The sequence below is a fragment of the Falco naumanni genome, chromosome 8 (genome assembly GCF_017639655.2).
Source record: "Falco naumanni isolate bFalNau1 chromosome 8, bFalNau1.pat, whole genome shotgun sequence".
Lineage (NCBI taxonomy): Eukaryota > Metazoa > Chordata > Aves > Falconiformes > Falconidae > Falco > Falco naumanni.
The window spans coordinates 25,958,102-25,981,440 of record NC_054061.1 but is presented as its reverse complement, the minus strand read 5'-3'; the positions used below and the strand labels follow the sequence as shown (position 1 = coordinate 25,981,440).

The window sequence follows — 23,339 nt, the reverse complement described above, 5'->3', positions numbered from 1 at the left end:
CTGAAGCTTCAACAAGTTGCACTAACTTAAATGCTTGTGCAAGCCTAATCAAGATCCAGAGTCTTAATACAGTGATGGAGCCTATTTTGGGGCTCTTGATCTAAACAGAACCAAGGCAACTTAAATACATCTCTTTTTATCAAATCTAGGGTCAGATCCTGAGTAAAAAAATGTCACCCAAAAATGCTTTCCTGCAGGGTCATCCCCCGTGCAGTGCGAAGGATGGGTTTGGCCACAGGAATGAGTCGAAATCGGGGAGTTAATGAGGTCTTCGCCTGTTTGCTGCTGAAGTTCCATGGCAACAGCGGGTGATGCAGAGATTTCCAGAGAAAGAAAGGAAGAGTTGAGCTTTCGGTTGTGCTAACAGCCCCTGTAGTCAGTGTCAATACATAGAACTTGACTCTAGCCCATATTTTCAATAGTTTCACTAGAAAGTAGTTCTGAAAATCTCCCGTGGCACACCTCTCTATGGCAGGTCTTTGCCCATCACTGCAGATACCGTCAAGACCCTGGAAATCTGCTGTGGCACAGCTGGATTTTTTGTGTGTCTATAACAACATTCTCTCTTCAGAAGGGTTGAAAGGCCCAGGCAGGTTGGCTGAAAACTCTTCTGGTGAAGGCATTTTTCCAGATGCCTCTTCCAGCCGTTGGTTTCCATGGCCATCCCAGGTGAGCCTTGAGTTCCTTCTGACCCCTAGGCTGTGCTTCCTACATTTTGTGGTGCTTTCGGTGTCTTTGGCAGATTGGGCCTCTAATTTACATTTATTCTAAGACAACTCCATCCTAAATCAGGCAGGAGCGAATCTGCAAAGTGCTGCAATACCACAGTCATTTTTGCCTTATTTCTGCTTAAGTGGAACAGTCCAAGTTAATTCTGTGATGCCAGTCACGGAGGAACCAGTTGTCTCAGTCTTTATTGTATGTCCTCACAAACTGGTGAGCACTAGTAGTGTTGCACTTAGGGAACTAAGACACAGAGATTAGGGCTAAGTCTCAGGGCTTAGTTTTCCCAGCACTAAACTTTTTGACGTCTAACTGATGTCAGCAGACAAAGCTGTTTTCCCATGCCTGTTTCACAACGTTTTGGGGAGTGGAGAATGACATTCAGCAGTCTTCCTAGGAAGTGCAGAGAAAAAATGATCTTTAGGCAAGAAAGGTGATGCAAATTCTCTGGCTTTATGAATAAGTCATTTTTATGGAAGTGAAAAAGTTGTGTACAGATTTAGCAGTGAAAGAAGGGGTTTGAACTCTAGCATTAAGGCAGGACACTTGGTTGCTGTCACTGTTTCCTGACTGTATGATAGTGAGCTTGAGCTGAAAACCCCTCCTGTGCCACATCCCAGGAGGGAGAGTCGAGCTGAGCACTGTGGTGCTGGTGGTGCTTGTGCCCAGCAACTGTGGTTCTGCCCCAATGAAAAGGACCTTTGTGGAGACTGCAAACATCCCTACATAGGGATGACAGCTTTCCTAGGGGAACTTGCAAGTCTTAGCAAGGTCTAAATCCAAAATATGACTAAATATCCTCACAATCTTTAATGAATCTCCCAAGCATAAAGACTCCTGGCAGAACAAAGCAGACCCACACCTCCTATACTGCCTATGAACTTGATTGGCAAGCAGATGCTAAATATAAAATAAATATCCTTCCTACTTTTTCTGTTCCTACCATTTTCCCCCTTGGATTATATTCCTCATTTTATGCAGCCAGCAGTGGCATTGCTAAAGACATCCTAATCCTTTAGTGTGTGCTGGTATATTCCATATATGAACTTTGGATCCTGTGACGGACTGGGACCATCCCTTTTTAGGCACGAAAGGACATTTTGTCCTGTCACTTAAATGTAAACAAACTGCGCATTACTTTATCCCATCCACCATTTGTTATTTTTAGAACCTGCACAATGAGATACTAAAATAGAAAAAAATAGGTAAAGGAGTGGAAAGAAGCTGAATTATTTGAGATTGTATGAGATACTAGCAATCTCCACAGGAATGTAACTTTTTTAGTTCAAGTTGACATTTAAATTGCATTTTGTGCTGAAGAGAGAAGTCAGTGGGAGAAGAGGAATATCAAATGAAATAGTGGCACATGTGGTGAGTCACATTTGCTATTATTTTGTAAGTATTATAAAAATATATCAGTTTTTATTGGAATTGACAGAAAATTATTAAAAATTTGAGATAAAGTTTTCCTTTGGTAAACTGTACCTTACAGATGGCGCATCAGAGAAAATTCTCTTCTTGTTAAGAAATCAAAACAGTTCAGGGAACACAGCGGCATCAATATAATAATAGTTGACAGGTACAGTGGCTGTGAACAAACACCCATATCATGGTATCTGAGATACCATATTTTCCACACTAAAATTAAACTATGAGGTATCTTTGACAATGCTATGTTAATTATAAGCCAGCATTTGCTTCAGTTTGGCTTAATATTGCTTTAATTCCCTTACTAGCAGGTCTTTTCTGGAGTTTGCCAGGGATGTCTGGTTAGAAACCTTCTTTCCAGAGATGCCTCCAAACCTGCCCCGAGCAGAGCTCCAGAAACTGCTGAGGGTAAGCTGGACACAGACAGGAGAGGCAAGTGAAATGCAACCCTGTTGTAACTCTGCTGCTTGACCCATGTGTTTGTGGGGACAGCTGTGTTCTTGATTTTTCCCTGCATTTAAACTCAAATTATGTCCTGTGCTTAATGTGACAATAGCCAGGAAGGATAAAGCATTTTTAAAACTAACTGTGTGGATTTGGGACAAAAGGATTTTTATGGTGATAATTTGCTACTTCAGTATGAAACCAGAGTGATAGTAAAATTGACAAACTTCTGACATAAAATACTGGCAAAAAAGTAATTGGTCTATAGTTACATTTGTCAAAACTCCTTGATTTAATTGGCATTTAAAGTAATAGCTGCAATTTACATTACAATATATTGCATTTTCATACACAATAGAAAATTAGACAAAATATCATGAATCAATGAGTGTCACTTCAAGTACGGTAATTAATTGTATAATAAATTCATATTTGTGGTATTAGACAATTTCGAGGTTAATGCATGGGGTTTTTTCCCCATAAGGCTTAAATCATACATGTCTGTTCTCCTGCTGACTCCCAGCCTTCCCAACTTCTGCAGGTGTTTTTGTGGGGAACCACTTCTTTAGCTTTATTTTGACCCAAAAAACTTAGAACAATACAGAAACTACATGATTTATTGAAGGAAGGATTCTGTTTCTACGTGGGTTCAGGCATTAAGGCTTATGACTTGGCTGTCACTGTTAGGCTTCCCAGGGTGTTCAGAGCAATGCTAGAACTGCTTTGGCTTTCTAAGAAAAACAGTAATTCCAAAAATAAAAGAAGCGGTTTTCTACCCCCTTTTCTCTGTCTCTTGCCATGCCGTTACTGGGGGAAAACCTCCATTTGTTCTGCACAGCAGAGATAATTGCATTCTGATAGGCTTAATGAATCAGTTTATAGAGAAATGTTAGCGCTCTGACAGTTGAGAACAGGCTGAAGCACACGTGTAGCGATGAGACTGAAAGCTGTGCTGCATATATATGAGTGCACAAGCAGCATCCAGACTAATTCTTCTTAAACTCCTTAAATTGTAGCCTGTGATGCGCAGGAAACATTGCAGTTGCTCTCTACTTGCAAATGTGAGGGGGAAGGAAAATTAGCATAGATAAAAGTAAACCTAAAAGATATGTATCTGTGCTGGTATGCAGCATTACAGGGTCAGTGAAATCATTCAGAGCACTGGGCTTAGATTCAGCACATTCAGAAGGTAAAATGTTGAAGTCGGGGAGAAACAGAGAAGTGAGAAACTGTGCAGTAGGAAGAAAACAGAAATACTGAATAAAAACCAAAGCTTTTTGAGATTACTACTTCCAGTGAGGAGGAGGATCATGAGAGCATGGGGAAAAAAAGGCCTGCAGATCCCTATTTTTGGTGATGCTAATCGCCACTGTGTTATCTCCCGGAGCTGCCTCCTTCCCCACGCTCCCACAAGCCTTCACTTGCATTTTTATGCTACACGTAGGGTCTCGGAGCGCCCAAAGGTGTCGGAACGCTGCCTCCCACAGCAGTGGCTTTCTGGTCCGGGCAGGACAAATGGCTGGGGTACCATCAACTCTTCCCAGCCAGTCCCTCTTGAATATCATGTATCAGCCTTCAAAAACAAAATATCATGGACAAAGAAACCACCAAACACAGCGTAAGTTCCCTGAATGGCTCAAATATAGTTGCTGTCTTTACTAAGTGATATTTTTTTTTAGTGAAAGATTCTCCATTACTGTGAAATGGCACCAGAGAAATCAGAAGGCTGGATTTTTCTCACCAATTTCACAAATATAAGTCAGGGGTTATTGATCAGGTGGGAAGAAGGTGCCAGATCCAAAGTATATTCAAGGCAATGAGATGCCTTCCATTGACTTAAGTGAATTTTGGACCAAACATTTGTGAGTACAGGTTGAAATGCAGCACAATGTAGAGGAGAAATGTCAAGTTTGATTGCTGCTGGAAACATAAGAAAGCAGTGCTGCTGATCCAGCGGCTGAGGCAGGAGCTGAGAAGATTAGCATGGAGATGACAAGCTACTCTGGCTCAGTAAGACCATCTGAGGTTTCTTCTTGTGCCTTTCCCCAGACCCCCAAATCTCCTCTGTTATGCTGCCTTTACAGAAGCTGCATATTTATGAAAGAAAAAGAGCATTATCATAGTCTTCTGCAGCAAATAGAGATCTAGTGAAACTGAAAAAAGTAAGGAGGGGAGGGGGGACGCAGCAAGAAAAAGCAACCCAAACCACCTTTCTCACAGCTGCCTAGTGTGTGGATGCTCCAGAGCAGGGCTCAAGCAGATCAGAAATGGATCAAATCCAGAAAGGTTTGCTGAAGCTCAGATAAAATGGGATAAGGATCTGACTCACCACTTCCTCTGGTTTTTGAAAAAAAATTGAGCTCTATGGCCAGGGCTTTGCAAATCCAATCCAACCCCTTTTCCCACCCGCGTGTCGGCTCTGCCATGAAGCGAGCTGTTCTCATGACTCACAGGGATGGTTGACCACCATTCTCAACTGTGTTCCTTCTTACACATTTGGTACAAAGAAGAAGAAAAAAATTATCCATATTCCAGTTTTATGAAGACACAAGCACATACACAGTAATGCTTGATCTGAAGCCAGCTAATGGAGAGGATATGTTGAAACCACCAGGCATATTGTTATGAGGAGAACAATAGATATTGGCAACATTGTTTGATCCATGTGCCAAGGGTAAAATTAAAGCCGTATGTTCACCCTGTCAGACACAGATTGTGGATGGATGTTTACGTAAACAAAGGGTCTGTTAAACTGTGTTATCATTTTCTTCCTTCGGCTCTCAAACTTCTAGGCCAGGTACACCAATAAACTGTTTTCTAGAAGAGCCAGGAACAACCACATCAACAGGAACAGTTACACGAAACCTTGGTTGATTACCATGTGGATATATTATAATGTCTTTTCTTCCCTTAACCTCTTAGAATAGCAGCAATTGGAGCCAACCCCTTTATTCTTGCAAGGAAAAAATCCTCTATAAAGTGCCTACAGATTTTTCAAGAGAGCCTGGGGACCAAATAAGAAATAAGCTGTAGGAAAAGTTTTCTTATTTTCTACCTGTGTTACCCAGCATCCCTACCTCTTCACTGTTGCTTGTGGCATTGTTAAAGCAATTGGTGGAAAATGAATCTGGAAAATTTCCCAGAGTGTACAGCTGCCCTTTTAACTTACACCTCACCAACCCACCCTAAGTCAAGTAACCGACATGTGGTGTGCTTTCCTCTGGGAGCTGCAGAAGCACAAATACAGCTGTGCATATCTGGCACACTGGGTTTTTGATTTCATATTTGCTTGCTGGCCAGATAGCAGCTAGGTTTCAGGGAAGAATCACCCATTACTGTCTTAAAGAAAAAGAATAAGAGAGGAAAAAACCAAAAATCATTCAATGATTTATTGTACTTGTCTCCTTGCCATTATCCAAACCTTCTAATGGAAAAATGTTACAAGTTGCTTGTGCGTTACCACACGGTGTACACAGAGCCCTTTTGGGGAATCATGGTTATTGCTGGAATTAATGGAGTTTTATAAAAATTGTTGGTAGTTCTGGGTGCATTGCAAAATTTTCACTTTTTTTTGGTTTGATGGACAGGTTGCCTGTCCATAGAATTACCAAAAATTCTCAATCTAAGGAGTAACAGAGAAACCCTGATGTATTTGCTTTTAATTTTTTTTTCCAGTGGCTGCTATACTTTAATAACATTCAGGTGTGGCCATGCTGGTTCAGAACATCAGTCTGGGACTACACAGACCTCTAGCTATATCAACACAAAAATTCCTGACTGATGTAAACCAGAATTAGATATTTATTAATTACTACACCTTTAATCTCATTGTGAGAAATACCGAAGTCAAAGAGGCATTATTAAAAAGCTTGTAGCAACAAATATTCTCAGTAATATCAGCAGATGCTCCGCTTTAGAAAATGCATACAGTAATTTTCAGATTTACCTCTGTCTTGCTCATTGACACTGATGTTTTTGGCAGAGATTGCTCACAAAAGAGACTGCTAGATCGTGGAGGTCCTACCAACAAGAGTGCTTTGAAAACAGATGATCACAGGTAGTGAAAAGATAGATCATCCTCATTTTATTCCAATAGTTAGTGGGAGGACTGATCACTAAACTGGTCTGATTCAGCTCTTCTCAATCACTTGCAGAGATGAGAAAGTTGTTGGGAAGATATCACTGGAGGCTCTGGGATTTTCCTCTGAAGTCATTCTGAATTAGCTGCTAATGGGGAGCTTTCTTTGATAGCTCTTTTATAATTAAATGCAGCTGGATGGAAATCAACCACAAAGGGAACTCAAGTTTGTTTATCATTACTTCTGACTTCATTAGCAGATGTTTTCTGAGTACCATGGTAGCTTGTTTAATTTGTCTCCATGTAATGTGAAGCAGGTAAACTTTGATTAATAAACTGACAAGTACATTTCTTAATTTATTTTAGAGCTTTCCATCTATGTCTGTTATAACACATGTGCCAAATCCCAAAAGAAAGAAAATAACTGTTTGTGTTTGATTTTTACTGTTATTTTGAAGTCGAAGGCCAGACGAAAACGTGCTTGTTGGTAACATAGCCTTCACCTTGTAAAGGATACAACCACTGGCAAACTTTTGCCATGTGTGAAAACTGCACACATTGCATTCCCGCCAGGCTGTTCTGTGTTAATTTATGAACAAGCAGTCACCTTAGTTTACAGGTTATTTGTTTTTATATTAATTAATTTGGAAATAGCCTTTACTTTTGGGCTTAGTGTATGCTCACCCTGGCTAACTGTGGTGGATGATTGTATGTCCACAGTAATGCGTATGTCACCGGGATGAAATTTTATACTTGATATTGCCAGTAAACAGTTACCTTACAAGACTGTGTAAGTATGCAAATATAAATGATTGAACTTGAATGCTTAGATGTCATATTCTGCAGTGAAACATCTACATCTACGTGTAAAAATCCTGGCCGTAGCCCTTATGCTGTGCAGATCGAGAATCCAGTGTGTTAGCTCAATTATCTAAAAATCCTGTAGTGTTCCAAACAACATTTTAAATTAAAGAGATGGTCCACTTCCTGCAAAGTGTTTCAGATTAACAACTTGGGGTAGTTACTAAAATTGCACAGGAAATACACGTGCAGCAGTTGGTTCCCATACATAAGATGAACAATTTCTTTCTTATCTTCGTTTCTGTATTGCGTGTTTTCCTTCCTTCTCTCTCTCATTTATCCATTTCTAATCTGAGAAAAAAATATTTTTGCTTTTGTCTAGTCTGATCTCCTATACTGCAGAGCTAACCCAACCTCAATTTGTAGCATTTATTCACTCCTTTTTTTATCTGCCCTTTCCAACTGCGTGGAGTTGGACATCTGCTGCACACAGTGATGTGAAGTGAGGAGGGTCAGGCATTCGTAGTGGTCCCAGCATTAAGCCAAGGCTGCCCTCCTTGCCCTGCCTGTGTTGAGGCCACCTCCCCGGGCTCTGCACACCCCATTTGGGCACTAGCTGTCACAGACTGGGTTTAAGGAGGTGTGGAGGGTTTAGCAATGCATGACTGGGGGGAAAACCAGCACTGGCTTCACAGGTACATGGGTGTCAGGGTGTCAGGCAGAGCTGGGACCACCTCGTGTTCAGGTGAAGCAAAACTGCAGTGCCTCAGCCCAACTGTCGGTCTGTACTGTGATCCCTGATGGATATTTCTAGTCTCCAGAAGAAAACAGCATCTTTTCTGGGTACTTGGTGTCTCTCTCATTCTTGGTACTTGAACTACAGGGTTCACAGTTCTTCATACTTTTTTATAAACAGCTTATGTTTTGTTCCTTATTCTGTAGCTTATCAAGTTGATTTTTAATAATTACTTGGTACTTTTTTCTTTTAGTTTAAATGGACTTAAAGAGTCAGGAATAAAACTGATGAATCTTGCCTTTTAGTGCAAACTTATTGGAATTAATCTTTCACAACTAAAAAACCCTGTTACTTCACCTGCTAACAAAAATATATTTTCTTATGAGGTTCTTTGAGCTTTTGAAAACTATTGCAGCTCTTTGATAGCAAAGTGAAATACAAGGCTGGAGCAAATTAATGAGAGGGAGAACATTTTTGAAAGCAAAATCGAATCTAATTCAAGCAGACTTTGTCCTGCCTGGTAGTTGTTTGGTGCAGTCAGCTGTGAACCAGCGCTAGCCCAGTGCCTCCTGCCAATACTGAGTGCCAGAGAGGCAGCAACTAATTGCTGGGTGACTCCAGTTTCTGTGGCTTGGACACCTGGGATCCATGGCCCTGAGAGGAGAGGGCAACCTGACCACTGGGACGCTGGCACGCGCTGCTGTCTTACTGCAGTAATGGGATCTATGGGGCTGAGCTAATATTTTAACTGCAGGGAAGCACAGGCTATACTGGAAGATGACTTGTGGAAAAAAAGAAAACTGTTCCTGAGTCATACTTTTTGAGAGCAGAACGAGGCACCAGATAGTAAATACTAGTTTTTTTCATTCTGCCTTTACGTTTCTGTAATGCGGTAGCATTATAAGCTCTCCTCACAAACCCCAGGGTTAAGGGATTATTAGAACCCACCAGGTTTTCTGTATATTCGTGACACAAGAAGCAGATTAAAAAAGGATATATTATTTGATCATCAGCTTCCTGCATATGGAAATCCTAGGTCACCTTGCTGTTCCTTGATGTCTAAAGCCTGCTTTTAGGTTTCTGCGAAGAAAACGTGTGTTTTGCTACAGTTTTTAAGGACAAAGACGGTGAAACTGAATGGTGCTGCGACATGGCAAGAAGTCGAGTGCTGAGCCCACATGGGTCACCAGGGAGGGTCACCGTGAGCCGGTCAGGTGGTGACTGCTGAGACTGTTTTGTTTTCAACATTTTCACACATATTTATTCAATAAGGCTTTTGTTTTACTGAAACTGAGAAACACTATACAGCATTATCCTGATTTTGAAGTGACAGTGCCAAGGGGACTTCAATAAAGGATTTGAAGGCAATTGAATCTGAAAAGTAAAGCTTTGTGATTGCTTAGTTATTTTTGAAGCAATGCTTACATTTAAGATTTATGTACAAAACCCAGACTGTATCAATAGCAGTGAAGTGGTTTCAGGCCAAGCCTTTTTCAAAGAAACTTATGAACAGAAGGTCATTTCAGAGTTTTCTTCTTTCACAAAGAGACAAACACAAATCCTACCTCGCTGTATTTGTATAATATATAATACATTATTATGCTGCTGCATTTAGTAAGTGCTTGTACTTCCACGGAAATATCTGGAGCTTTATTCTTGATAATAGTGTACTGCCAACTGCAAGCAAAAGCAATTGTTATCCTCAGAGTTTCAGTGACCTATTAGGAAGATATAAATTGTGACAAGATTTTTTTTTCCCTCTGTAAACTTCTGAAGCCTGATCTTACAGTCTCTAAACCCCATCTTAAAAATACATAATACAGAGACTTTGTTGAATCCTCTGATGATGCTATGATATTGAACCATCTTTATAGAATTATGCTGGTGAATATAAAGTATCGTTGTTTTCAGTATCTTTCATGAAAGCTGTTTTGACCTTCAGATTAGAGGATCCATATGGATTTCCAAATGAAAAAGTTGGAGCTCCTGTTTATAAACTAGAGCTCCAGTTTGGCACGCAGACGTCAGATGCACTTCCACTTGAAAAAACACAATTGTACCAGGGTGTATCCCGTCTGAATTTTTCTCCCGGGTAAGCTCTTATAAATGAGTGCATCATGCATAATGAGGACGGGAGGTTAGCTGCTTCCAATGAATTCCTTTTCAAAGTGCGAGAAAGATGCAGAGCAGCAAGGAGGAGAAACCCATTGGTATTTGAGCTCTGTAGGATGAAGAGGTTTGCTGCTGGGGGAAGATCAAGAGGAGGCAGTAGGAATATTTTGGGCACTTCTGAAGGAGAGATGGAGACCATCTGGTAGAGAGGATGCTTAAAGGAAGAATGCCAGGACAGAGATAAAAGTAAAGGGAAAGGAAACAGTGACTGAGTAACATCAAAGAGCAAGGCAGACTACAGAGCAGAAATGAAGAAGTAGCAGTGACCCAACATAGGCAAATCATAATACAAATGGTGGCACTGGGCAACGGATCCATATGATTCTGTGACGGCTCAGGGGAAAAGCTCAGTGTTTTAATTTCAGGAAAGTCTCCAGGAAAGTGGTGTTGACATCTTTGGAAGGCTTATAATTTAAAACTGATGCAGTAAGCAGGGCTCCTGCTGTTTCAGAAATACTGTCCTGGAGCCTAATCCAGATACTGTCACTGTAGCAGAATTTGAAATGGAGAGACGCCAAGAAGAATGTTTCTTCCCTCATCAGCATCAGCATCTTTTCTTTTGAATGATTTTAAGGGTATTAGAAGTTTCCATTGAATTGGGTCCTAAGGCTCGTGTCCTGAAGCAACAGTTGGTGTGTGGTCCTTCTCTGTGTTGAGCTTGAGCTGATCTCATGTGAAAAAAGGAGATGCTGGTTTTGCTTTGCTTCTGCTGAAGGAGAATAGCTATTGGCCAGTCGCCCTCCCCTGCCAAAGCCTGGAAAACGTTTCTGTCACTGGAATTCCACCAAGGGTGAAACTGTGGCAGTCCCCACCGTTTCTTTACGTTAAGTAGCACACAATAATAATAATAATAAATTCCTTGTGCCTTGGTTCTCCTAAGCATTTCTTCTTACCAGCCCTAAAGGAAAAGAACTGGGGCAGGTAACAAGTGTAATTGTGAAGACTGTGCTTCTGTCTCTCTCCACCTTCCTTCTTCCCATCTGCCTTTAGGAGGCTTTCTGCATCCTAAAGGAACTGTGCTTTTGAGGCTAAATACCTTTGTGGCTTCAAGATCAGGGCCTAAAATAATCTTTTGGATTTTTTGTTGTTGTTGTTTTTTTTTTTTTTTTTTTTTTTTTTTTTTGGTCAAAACAGGTGTGTTTCTTTTTACTGAAGTCAGTCCAAGGCAAGAAAAAGAAGAAAGTACTTCCAAAGAGTGATTAATCCCATCTTAAAACAAGTGTGTAAGACAGGTAGGATAAGTCTCTCTCTGAAAATGCCAATCTGTCACCACTATCTATAGAAGGAGCCTTCACGAGTAGCTTGGAGTAGGTGTTTGACTTTTACACAGTTAAATTTAGATGAGATGATTGCCACTTTTTAAGTCAGTCAAAGTGTTTGTTTATCAATGATTAACCATAATAGACAGAAAAGTTGTGAGAGATAACAAAAGTAAAATTATAATGCCATTGATAGAGATATCACCTAATAAGAAATAACAGTAATGACAATTGCAGATGGTTAACATTTACATTCCCCATTGTTTTTATTTTACCGTTAAATCTTCCCAGATTTTAGATCTCGTTTGATCTGAAGAAGGAAAAATTTGACTCTGCTTTGGTGTAAGCAAAAACTGCTGAAATATTTGGTAGGATAAAGAAGTGATTTGTCCTGGAAATGTCAATTCTTATATGTAGGGTCATTAATCCGTGAAACGAATTTGCAAACATTTATAAGTTCCCTTTAGTGCTGTTGGTGTTTTACTTGACGTGCTCCTGACTGTTCTCTAAATGAAGACTGCACTCCGAAGATCCTGCAAGGCGTGCGCTGGCAGTTTGCAGGGCTTGGTCTTGCATGCGTCTTGACCCAATGTATACAGTCAGCTCCACAGAAATAAACAAACTTGTCATTGAAGAGAATTAATCATATTTCAGGCTGTTACCCAAGGGTTTTATTGTGTACTATGCTTTCACCAGTCATAACTATATTGCAAAAGTAAATAGATAAAATCACTTTTCCTATACAAAAATTAATTCTTGACCATGGCCTAGTTTTCAGAGCGGATAAAGCTTGCAGAAAAACAGTGGATGCTCAGAAGTTTCAGAATATTGGGACACTGAGAATTTTAAACAAAGTTGGTAAAAGCATGTGGGATGTATGGACGGGAAATCCTGTGGTAGTTTTGATTTTACACAGGAAAAAAAAAGATTAGTTGCTTAGGTTCATAAATCTATTGTGTGTGGTATTCCAATAGAGATTTTCATGATCTTATCTTTCCTCTTTCTTTAGAATGTTGCTTTCAAGTACAGATGGGCCCATACCGCAAATTTGGGATCCAGATTTGGATTTGGACCTGACATTCACCAGAGGGTAGGCGTATTTCAACCTAGCATCGGAGGTCAGGCTCTGGTGGGACTAATGGCCTACTGCAAAGGTCTGGATTGAGTCCATTTCCTCCATGTTTCAAGGCATAGGTATGGAAAATAGAAGGACTGGATTTGACCTGATCTCTGACTTTAAGGTATTTAAATTTTAAAATTAAAGACTTTTAATGAAGTGGGAGACTACGGTTATTGTTGTGCCTGAAGGATGAAATGGCGTATAGGGATTCAACGCGCTAGGTGCTGTTGGAGATTGCAACAAGAGACAGGAACTGCCTAAAATTATTTCCAACCTAAATACTTGTCTAAGGTCAGTATTTTGTACTGTATGACAAAGTATTCAGATCCCTGATTTGTAATACAGCGCTTTTACCACAATATGGTTGTCTAATTCTTGACCTGCTTCTCTAATAGGATATAATACCTTCATAAAACTGTACACCTAGATGCAAAGACTTAGACTGCAAATGCTCTGAGTTCCTCTTTAGGCTACGAATCCCTCATATATTCTGAGATTAATGGCTTCTAATCCGTTTTTAAATGTTCCATGTGTATAGTGAAGGCGTAACTATCAAAACACTGTAAAATCATAAAGTCTGTGTAGCTATAAATTACTGTTTTCAAAATGAGCTGGAGGTCTCCAACTTATTTCTAAGTGCAAAATCTTAGATAATGTAAAACTGCTCAGAAATGACTAGAAACAAGTTTCCTGGCTTTTGCCAAGCAGAAGATAATTGTGGGTCAGCCCATGGACTCTGTAGCAGTGTCCGTACTGGTGACACTGAAACTAGTCTTAAACAGTCCAGATTGAACGGATAGAAAGCGTTTCAGGTCAGAGCTCAACTGAAAGCACCCAGGCTTTTCGTATATTTCTCTGATATGCCTCTTATTTTTCGTTTGTCAAATTCTGAACTACTTGGTGCGAGAAAGATATTGACAGTGAATTCAACTGATGGCAGCGTACTGGTTTGATGATGGATGGGTTAAGAAAAAGATGAAGAAGGTACTGACTTGGAGTATTTCCTTAGGCCAAATAGGTACCCGGTATTTCAGAAAGCAGGTAAAAAGAGAACTTTCAACTCACAATTATTTGAGTTAAATACGAATGCAACAGTTGCTTTCAAAGAAGAAAGAGATACGTGATTTAAAAGATCATTAGGATTGTCTTCTGTGGGGCACAGAAAAAACCTTTACAGAAGTTATTGGCTGTTTGGGGTTATACTAAAATAAAAATTTGGAGAAGTGCCTCATTTGAATTTATACTCCCTTTGTGGTCCATCAAAAAGGATTCATCTCCTATTCAAATGACTAGTCAATATGTTAGTCAGATCAAATACCACTAATAAGATGCTAAAAATGCTTCTGAGGAACAGGGGGATTTCTTTAACAAGCCATAAAGTGCTTTTTAATCCATTTCTGACTTGTTAAGTTCTTTGTGATTCTCACAACTGTTCCATCGTGACGCAGTTCCATTTCTTTTTGCAGATGGAAAAAATCAAGGTGTAAATCAAGGGCAGCGCGTAGATTCTGCTTTTTTTCTCCGAGTCTTTGCAAAGCCACTGTGGTCCTTGCTGTACTTTCCCACCTCACATCTATTTAAAACTGGTGCTGGTGAGTGTTTTCACTTGATAAATCTATGTTTAATGAGATTGCCAAATCACAGAGCCTAAGTTTTGTTGAAGATTCAAAACAAAATAAAAGGATGAAACCTTGTTGCCTCACTCTTGCAGAGGTAGGAGACTTTGAAAAGAAGTGCTCCTGGCACCCCGAGATTGGGAAAACCTGTCTTCTCGGCTGCTCTGCAAACAGTGCTCCCCTTTGCTTTGAAGAGCTATCTGCTGAGTTATCTCCCTAAGAAAAGCAGCCTAATGTTGCAGTTTTACTGCAGACACAGCCTCAGCTGCATGGGGCCCAGGGACGTAGGAGTTCTCCAGATATATCTTTCTAACAGTGGAAAGAAATGCTGAATAGATGAAGATATTATGAAGAGGCTGATGAGAGGGCGTTTTTTTGCAAAATTCTTCTGTAGTTTAGCTTTGAGTTTAAAGAATGATCCTTAACGTTTGCTTGATACCCGGGATGCATTTCCCATCCTGGTGATGTCAGCAGCAAAACCCTTCAGCCTGTTTTGTTTTAGTTGAAGTTTCATACCCCTCACTTTAATTTTCTGTCTTTAAAAAAAAAAAAACAACAACAAACCAAACCCTAAACATATCTATTTTTAGGATCTGAGCTACAATTAGAAACCAAATGCCAAAAAAAAAAAAAAAAAAAAAAAAAAAAAGGGTGGGTGGGTGGGGAAAGCTTTTTTGAGAGGATTGTTCTCCTTCCTGACTTTGCTCACCTCTGAAGAGATCAGAGTAAGTCAAAATTCATAATCCACTACCAAGCCTTTGGAGGTAACCCTGAAAATGCTGTATGAAATCCCCCTTATGGCTTTTTTTTTATCTGCTGAAAGCACAGTGCATCGGCCCATCCCTATAATTTCTGATTGATTGAATTTGTACTGATGCTGTAATGTATTGTACAAGTTTACCTCTAAATTCTGTGTGAAATATGGGGCACCATCCTATAACATACTTTATTCAATATAAGTTAATGAGTTCATTCATGAAAATAAGTTTTGCGGGATTAGATCTGTGAATACCAACCATTTGGGACTGAGAAAATAAATAGTAACATTTAATAAATATACAGTGCACTAAGACTATATTTATTAGTCTTCTGACATTTTTATCTGGCTCCTATAAAGAAATCTTTGGAGCTAGGACAACAACTGGTGCAGGTAAATTTCCTACATTGTGAAAGATCTGGTATTTAGTTTATGGGAAGCAGGCCTGAGCAGATGTGAAAAGTTCAAATAAAGGAAGGCCAGATTAAAAGCACTTTTGTGGCTGGAAAAACAAAACAGATGTTATTATTCAACCACAAAAATATCTATTCACACTTAAGTAGCATTAGGTGTCTGATCAGTTACATTTTTTTTTTAGTGAAAATAACACAATGATGATAAAATTATATAGGCTGATATAATGCTTTAAAATGTTACCAGTGGACTGAATAGTTTGGTCTCCTAGCTAACGGGAAGAGGTAGAACCAAAGTAGATCTTGCAAGACTGGTAGAAATAAGAGTTAATCTGTTTTTGAAGGGAGAATCAAGAAAGGAAGATACAGACACGGGAGGAGGAACAAAAGGGAATGGAACCTCCTCTCTGAACTCCTGACGCACATCAGAGAAACCATGATTTAAGATGAGTGTGTTTTACAGCTCTCCGTATTCTTTTCTGGAGACCCGTATGGAAAGGTTGATGTTGGCAGAAGATGACAGGTGCTAGAGGTCCTCAGAAGCCCTTGACAACAAGCAAATGTTTGCAGGGTGTGAATGCTGGCAAGTAGTTTTAGAAATTATTTGTAATTAAAAGAAAACTCAATCTAGGTTCAGAAAAATGCACATTAAAGAAAACACCTAAAATAAGTGGAATATCACAGGAGAACTGAAATGGGTATCTTTGTCTGTAAAAGCCAGCTCATGTTGACAATGGAAAGAATCTTTTTCTGGAAGGTTGACATGGTTTGCAGGGACTTGTTTGTTGGCCTGGCATGTTTCTGCCCTTGATAGAGAGCTTTTCTGCTCTTGCTTGCTGGGAGTCGGAGGTAAATGAAGAGGAGCTCATGTTGACTTGCTGGGGCTGGCAGGCCTTCTAAAATGTGTCAGATAAATTGGGGAGCTGCTGGCCGTTGCCTCCTTGTTCAGAGGGAAATGGAATCTAAGACATTAATACCTCAAGAATGGCAAAAGAGGTCAAAGCTGCAGTTGATTTTGGTTGCAATTGTTTGAGTCCCTGCATGAATACCAAGGGTTTACATGTTTGGGAGGATGTTGTGTAACAACAGAAATGTCTCCTGTCTGCACTTTCATTCAGTAATTGATCATTGCTGGCTTGCTTCCTCGTCTTTGGCATCCCCAGGTCTGATCTCCACTGACCTCCAAACTTACCTCTAGGCTACCCTTTCAGATCTGCTGCTTTTCCAAAGATGAAACTGCCCTGCAGAAGTGTCTGAACCCCTTGGCATGGGCAGTACATGGGAGGTGGAGAACTGAGATGTCCAGGAGACATGAGGTCTCTCCCCAGCCCTCCTGTTTTCCTGTAGCATTTCTGGGAAAAAGTCACATAAATCTGCTCTGAAGAACTGGACTTGTCTGCCGTGCAGAAATGAAAGTGGTATAGCCAGAGGACAGCTATTTTACCATGTATTTAGGACTAGTAGCTGTGCTGTGAACCTATAGCTCATTTATTCCCTGCCTGCGCATCCCTAGGACCCATTTTTGCTGTGCAGTGTCCTCTCTCACATATTATGCTTATAGGGGGTTACCTCTCAGTTTAATCTAAAGATTGCTGCAGCTAATTTGGGCTCTTCCCTGGTCCTACAGCTCTGTGGTTAGTAGCAGTTAATGATAACTGCTCTCAGTATCTAGGTAATTTTAGAGAAAAAAAAAGGTTATAGTTTTTTTTTTTTTTGGGGGGGGAAGGCTTACATTATTTATATTTTTTATATATATATATATATATAAAGGCTTATATATATTATGTAGACACACAGGTCTTCTCCGCTTTTCTTTTACTTATTAAAAACTGCAACAATGTTGGACGCCACATCTTTTGGAAAAGTGACTGCTTAGCCATGATTCATAAATTTATTAGCTAGTTGTTCTTGGGAAGAATGTAAAACTGAAAAACGCCACTGAAAACGTGATTCTAAAGGTGAAGTCCTGGTTGGCTTTCAGGCAGTGTCAGGCTCCTAAAAGCTAAAACCAGAAGGTTTTTAAAGGTCTGAAGTTCCTATTAAAGTCTGTGTTTTAGTAACCTAAATCCAATTGAAATACAGTGTAATTAAGACTTCCAAGACACTTGGGGTTTATTTCTAAGAATCGCTTTGATGACCTGTAGGCAACTTTCAGCATTTTCAAGAGAATATGTAATTTTAAAATTATGAATGTGGGACATTTCTTATCAGGGACCTTGGCAAGCCCTCTCTAAAAATGCATTTTTTTTAAGAAAAAAGGTACCTTTTGTGGCATCAAGACACAGCTAATATTATTGCCTCTTCTCACTTGAAAAGGTCCTTCCCATTCTCAAGGAGACTGAGACTGTTGTTTGGATAAGCCTGTGAAGGTGGGAAAAACATGATGTCAGAAGAGGAGAAGGGACCCTTTGTCTTTGCCTTCTTTCCTAATGTGGATGCTAAGTATCTCACTGATGCAAAAGGGTCGGAGAGAGCAAAATGTGTAAATAATTTAATAGGGAAAAGAATTGTAAGACAGCAATTCACCAGAGTAAGGACAATAGAGTACAAAATGCCATAAAAGATAATAGGCTTATATGAATTGGCATGTGTTAGTGATTATGCAACCATTCGTTTCCCACAGATTTCTTTTTATAGGAAACTTCGGAAAATCCCTAAAGAACTGACCGAGTCATTTAACCACAACAGGTTTCTTTTCAACATGGCTAGGAGTGGGCGATAAATATTTTCACATATTTATGCACTCATGGCTCGTTTTCAACTGCTGGAAGCGGTGGCGCAGAAGAAGACGGAGGATGGTGGTTCAGCCCCGTGCCGAGTGGGTCCTCCTCCTGCCACCCGCCGTGTGGGACCAGGCGGCAGCAATCCAGATGGGAACAGAGTCGCGTGATCGGGAGCTTCGAGGTTTCATCCATGCCTGATGCGACAGGCACTGGGGAGGCTGAGGAGAGGGATTTCTGCTCCAGAGAGTGTTTCCAGCTCTGGGCTGGATGCAAATCCCTCTGGCTTGCAGAGAGCAGCTGAGCTCTCCTCGGTCACTGGCAAAAGTAGTCATTTGCTTCCTTGCTGTTATAGACTGTTTAAATACTTGTATTTCTGACAGCAGTTTTCCTTCGCCACTGGGCTAAGGTAAACAAGAGCTTGATCCACACTTATGAGTTTCTCAAAGATTTTAAAATTATTTTTAAACAGGTTATTTTCCTTGCAGACTTCAGAGCAGTTGCAGCCTCAAAAATAATCCTTGTTGCTTCAAGATGTGCCGCCGGAGGACTCGCCCCCAACCAGGCTGCTCCAGGGAGGCCCTGACTGACCCAGTATCCTCATGTGCGTACCATGTATCTCAGAGTCTCCTGCTAAAGCATCCCTGACTTGCGCAGCTGCCAGGGAGGTGTGGGGGCTGTTCCCCACTGGCAACTCCTTTCCCTGCTTCGCTCCCCTTCCTGGGGCTGCTCTGCTGATGTTGGCAGTGCTTGCCCTGGAAACAGGGAACCTGCTCGTTGCACTTTCTCGTTGCATATGCTCCTCTACAGCTTCACCTCGTGTCAGCACTGCTCAGTTAATACGTTTAACACAGTGCATTGCGCAGGAGCTGGCTACATGCTTTCCTCTGCTTTGCTTTGCTCTGCTTAGCCCTGTGCAGCAAATGTGCCCAAGCCACAGTGGTGGCGACCACTGTCCTGAAAGGAGAAGATGGGCAGGTTTATGGGGTTTCTTGGAGCTTGGCACACCTGTGGCACCAAAATATGGCATCCTGGCTCAAAGCAGGTAAAAGGGGGTTTAATTATGCATGTTTCATAAGAACCTTCGAGTATAAACTTGCTGGTATCATTCAAATGATCTTAGGTCTGTGCAAAGTGTTATTCTTTCTCCTATATAAGTAACAGTATGAAAGGGGAATGAATGAAAGACTTTGAACTCCTAATCACTTTAAAAGGTTGAAAAATACAGCCAGTTGAGTATCTGGGTCTCCCTCGTGGTTCAGCTTTCAAATCCAGAATTCTGATGTCTGACAGATGTCATAAATCAAAGCCATCCATCAGGTTACAGACATCTCTGACTATCAAATAGTTTATTAAAAAAAAAAAAAAAGGAACAAAGGAAAGCTGCCCATTAATTCCTACAAGTGGTTAAAAATGGTCATGAAAAGCATTCGCAAATGTTTATCTTAGCTTGTTAGATGGACACAATTTTGATTAAGCCATCATTTTTTTCTTTTAACTACATTACTAAGTCAGCTATGAATAGTAATGTTTTAATTTTTCAAATACGTTGACTCCCTTCTCAGTTTCAGCCCTTTCAAGTCATATTTTTGAACTGCAGTGTACATACTAGGATAGAGAAAAAACATGACAGTGAAGGGATTTTAATACAAAGAGAGTCCAGCCATCCCCTTCTCAAAACAGCAATAGTCTCACCAAATCCTTCCCCAATGTTAAATCAGCAACAGGAGTAGGTTGCCACCCTCTGCACAGTGAGGACAGGCTCACCTGGTGGCTGCTGGTCACTGGCAACCGTTCAGACTTGGGAGCTTTGCACGAGTTTGCTTCACCCTCAGTATCTGAGCTGATCGTGGTTGCATAAAGTATGCTTAGGAAAAGCAGTCAGCTCCAGTTGGCTCAAGACAGAGCTTCTAAAAGGGGAAATTTCTTGATAGTCACATAATAAATTTGGAAAAGCTGTCATCGGTGAAAGTCATGCATGATGGTTCTCTCCTTGGTTTGATTAAAAATGGTTCATGGTTTCAGGTTCTTTGGAATTGGTCACTGAGAATTAGTGCTACCTTTTTTTTCCCTATTTTATTTTTGCTTCCACCCCTTGCTTTCCCTTGAACCTTTTCATGTTTTGTACCTTTGTTTCTAGTCTCCTATTGCAGGAGTATTGGCTCAGTGAGAGCCCCACTACTCTGGCGTCTTCAGTAATCTCACAGAGCCAAGCAGTAGTGGTCCCCAGCTTTTACCCTCACTATTTTCTAACTTCAGCCTTTCATAACGTGTCAATCAGTTTTACTTGGCATGTGCCAACACATCTGAAAAACACAGTTCATTTTACCAGGAAGGCTGATACAACAAACTCTTCTTTTGACTCAGGTTTAGGATGCCTTTAGCTGGTAGCATCAGTCAGCACAGGATGCGCATTTGTTAGGCTGGAGGTGAGTGCTTGGCCAAACTGGCCGCTCGGCTGGATCTGGTGCGTTTGCTGCTCAGAGCGTGTTTAGGCCCAACCAAACTGCAATTCACTTTCAAAACATTTGAATTCAAGTGATGCTTCTGTGGGCTGTGCTGTGTCTGGTTTTAGTAAGCTGCCCCGTATGGGAGGAGATGCTTCTCAGTAACCTGCTGGTGGAAGCGTGGCTCTCCCTCCTCCCACGCGCCACTGCACAGCAATTTCTGTGCATGCCCTCACTTGCCAGGATGCAAAGTTTTAAAGACTTCTGCAAATATTTCTGAAATAGTTTTGCAGTTGGAAAACACAAATACAAGGTAAACTCTGAGCTGGCCATCATATACTTTATTAAACAGGGCATGAGCACCAGTCGGAGTTAGTCTTGCGGCAGCGTGCTGACTGAATCAGTGAATGTCTGTGATTTTAAAGGCATGAGTTTTTAAGGCAATTTTTTAAGGCAATGAGTTCTGAATAATGTTTATTAACTATATTTTAATGACTTGTCAGTTTTCTAAAACACATGCTGCAGTATTTTAGAAATCACTTAGTAAATGTAGTTTTAATTCTTTTCCCATATTCATGGGCTGCTACTTACTTTAAAAAAAAGAGAGATTAGAAGGTTCAGATTTAGAGCAGCAAATTGCTGTGCTAATCTGCAGGTATTTCTCTTCTTGATATGGCCACTAATGTCTAATCTTAGCAACACAGGCCTAATCATTGTGCTTTTTCATTAGAGCTGCAATGGACTGTGTGCCAGGGACTTGAACTCTGGTGAGCAAGCTGCTCCGAGTTTGCAAGCTTTCATATGAAAATGTACTGTGTGTATTACAGACCAAATCTAAAAAGAACCTGTTAAATTCATGCAAAAGTTGGAGAGTTCACAATATCAGCTCTGGTAGGAACAACATGCCTTTGAACCTCTGGGCAGTTTGGTGGTTAGGGCTGGCCAGAAACAAGAAGTCTGTGTCATGAAAAAATTTCAAGTCTTTTAATTTGTTTCCGTTTCTCAGGAGAGAGAAAATAAAACCTTGGGATTTTTTTTTTTTTTTTTTTTTTTTTTTGCCTGCAAAGTCGAAGTGTTATGGAGCAAGGCTATGGAGAGCATCTTCCTTGCTGGACGCCATCTTCAATGTGGGCACTTCAAAGATGGGATTGGAACCTGGACCTCCTGCCAGCCCCAGATGTGTGACCATCAGGCTACGGGTGAGTCAGAATTGATGTTCTCTTCTGTCCTGTTATCCAAAAGCCTCATTTCAGACTTAAAATAAAAATATCCAGCCAATGACATTTTTTTGGGAAACAGGTACCTCTTTGCGAAAGATTCAATGCTATTCTGATTTTTGATGAATAAAATTTTGATGAACTTTTTTTTTTTTTTTTCTCCTGGAGGTTGTAATGGTCATGACTGGTCTGAGATCTCAGTATTATGATGTGCTGTTACGTGACTTGCTGTCCCTCTTCCTGAAGCACGTAACTGGGTTTGGTACAGAGCTCAGTAATAAAGAGACAGTTATTTCTTTCCTTATGAGATGGGGTGTTGCTCTTGAGCAGAAAGGGTGCCTGGAAATTCTCACCTAGAGGGTAAGGACTACCTCCAGGGAGTTATTTCCCAGGTGTTGCTGAGCATGGAAGTCTCGATAACTGCCTCTTTTCAGGTTTTTCTCTTACTTGAGTTTTGTTTTCCTATATCCCTACATTCTTTCTGTGTGTCTGCAGCCAAGTGACCATGCAGACTGCTCCCAGCCCACTCAGAGCTGATTCATCTCTCCTTAGGACAACCTTCTATACCTATGTAGTTTTCCTTTGTCTCCATAGTCTCCTAATTTTTTGGTAATCTTTCTTCTTACTGATTTCAAACATCCACTAATTTTGATCCTTACAGAGAAACTTATTTCTCAGTTCTTTTGGTCACCAGATTGAACTTGCAGTTTGAAATCAGTGGTCATTTGACCACAGACTTTAGAGACGGTTAAGCTCTTGAGGACCAAAAGAATGAATACAGAGCAGAAGCAGCCTTGATTTAATATTGTGAACCTCATATGCATAACCCTCTGCTTTCTGTTTTTCTGCTTGGACCTATGGACCACTGCGTAAAGCATTTAGGGTGTGGGGGGCAAAGAAAGACAAAGCTGTCACTTTCCAGAACAGACTTCAAAGGAAAGCTCACTTTTCCCATTGCTTTTTATCTTCCTTCTCTTCCTAGTGCTTACTTCCCCCCCCCCCACACACACACTGCTGTTCCAATTTTTGCCCACTTTTAATTTCTCTACTAACTTTAATTAGGCTCATGATCTTGATCACCAGGTGGGTTTTCCCCAAGCTTCCTCAGCAATGCTTTCCATCAGCAGCAGACTTGCAGGGGAATTTTGTTAAGCTGCAGATAGGAGCCTAATGTTATCGGATATGGAGTGCTTCATCGCTGTTTTTTATATCTAGTGAATTTGCCAGGTAGCATTATATATTTAATTATTTTTAAGCAGGCAGGCTCAAGAGCCCCTGATCGGCAGGGTACCAGAGGGCAAATGAGAGATGAGGGATGTGGCGTAAGCCAGGGGAATGATTCATACCTCTGAAGTTAACCAAATGCTCGTGTGTCTCGGGGAAGTAGCTCTGCGGCTTCCAACTGTCT

General features: G+C 40.7%; 1 protein-coding gene across 1 annotated transcript in view; it reads left to right on the top strand.

Annotated features, from left to right (window-relative positions):
* The window catches only part of LOC121092583, a 67,106-nt gene that overhangs the window by 5,165 nt on the left and 38,602 nt on the right, over window positions 1-23,339 (top strand). The window contains exons 5-8 of the mRNA XM_040603818.1: window positions 2,460-2,559; window positions 14,228-14,353; window positions 18,740-18,871; window positions 21,782-21,913. Coding sequence (XP_040459752.1) covers window positions 2,460-2,559; window positions 14,228-14,353; window positions 18,740-18,871; window positions 21,782-21,913 — 490 coding nt within the window. The remainder of the gene's footprint in view (window positions 1-2,459; window positions 2,560-14,227; window positions 14,354-18,739; window positions 18,872-21,781; window positions 21,914-23,339) is intronic.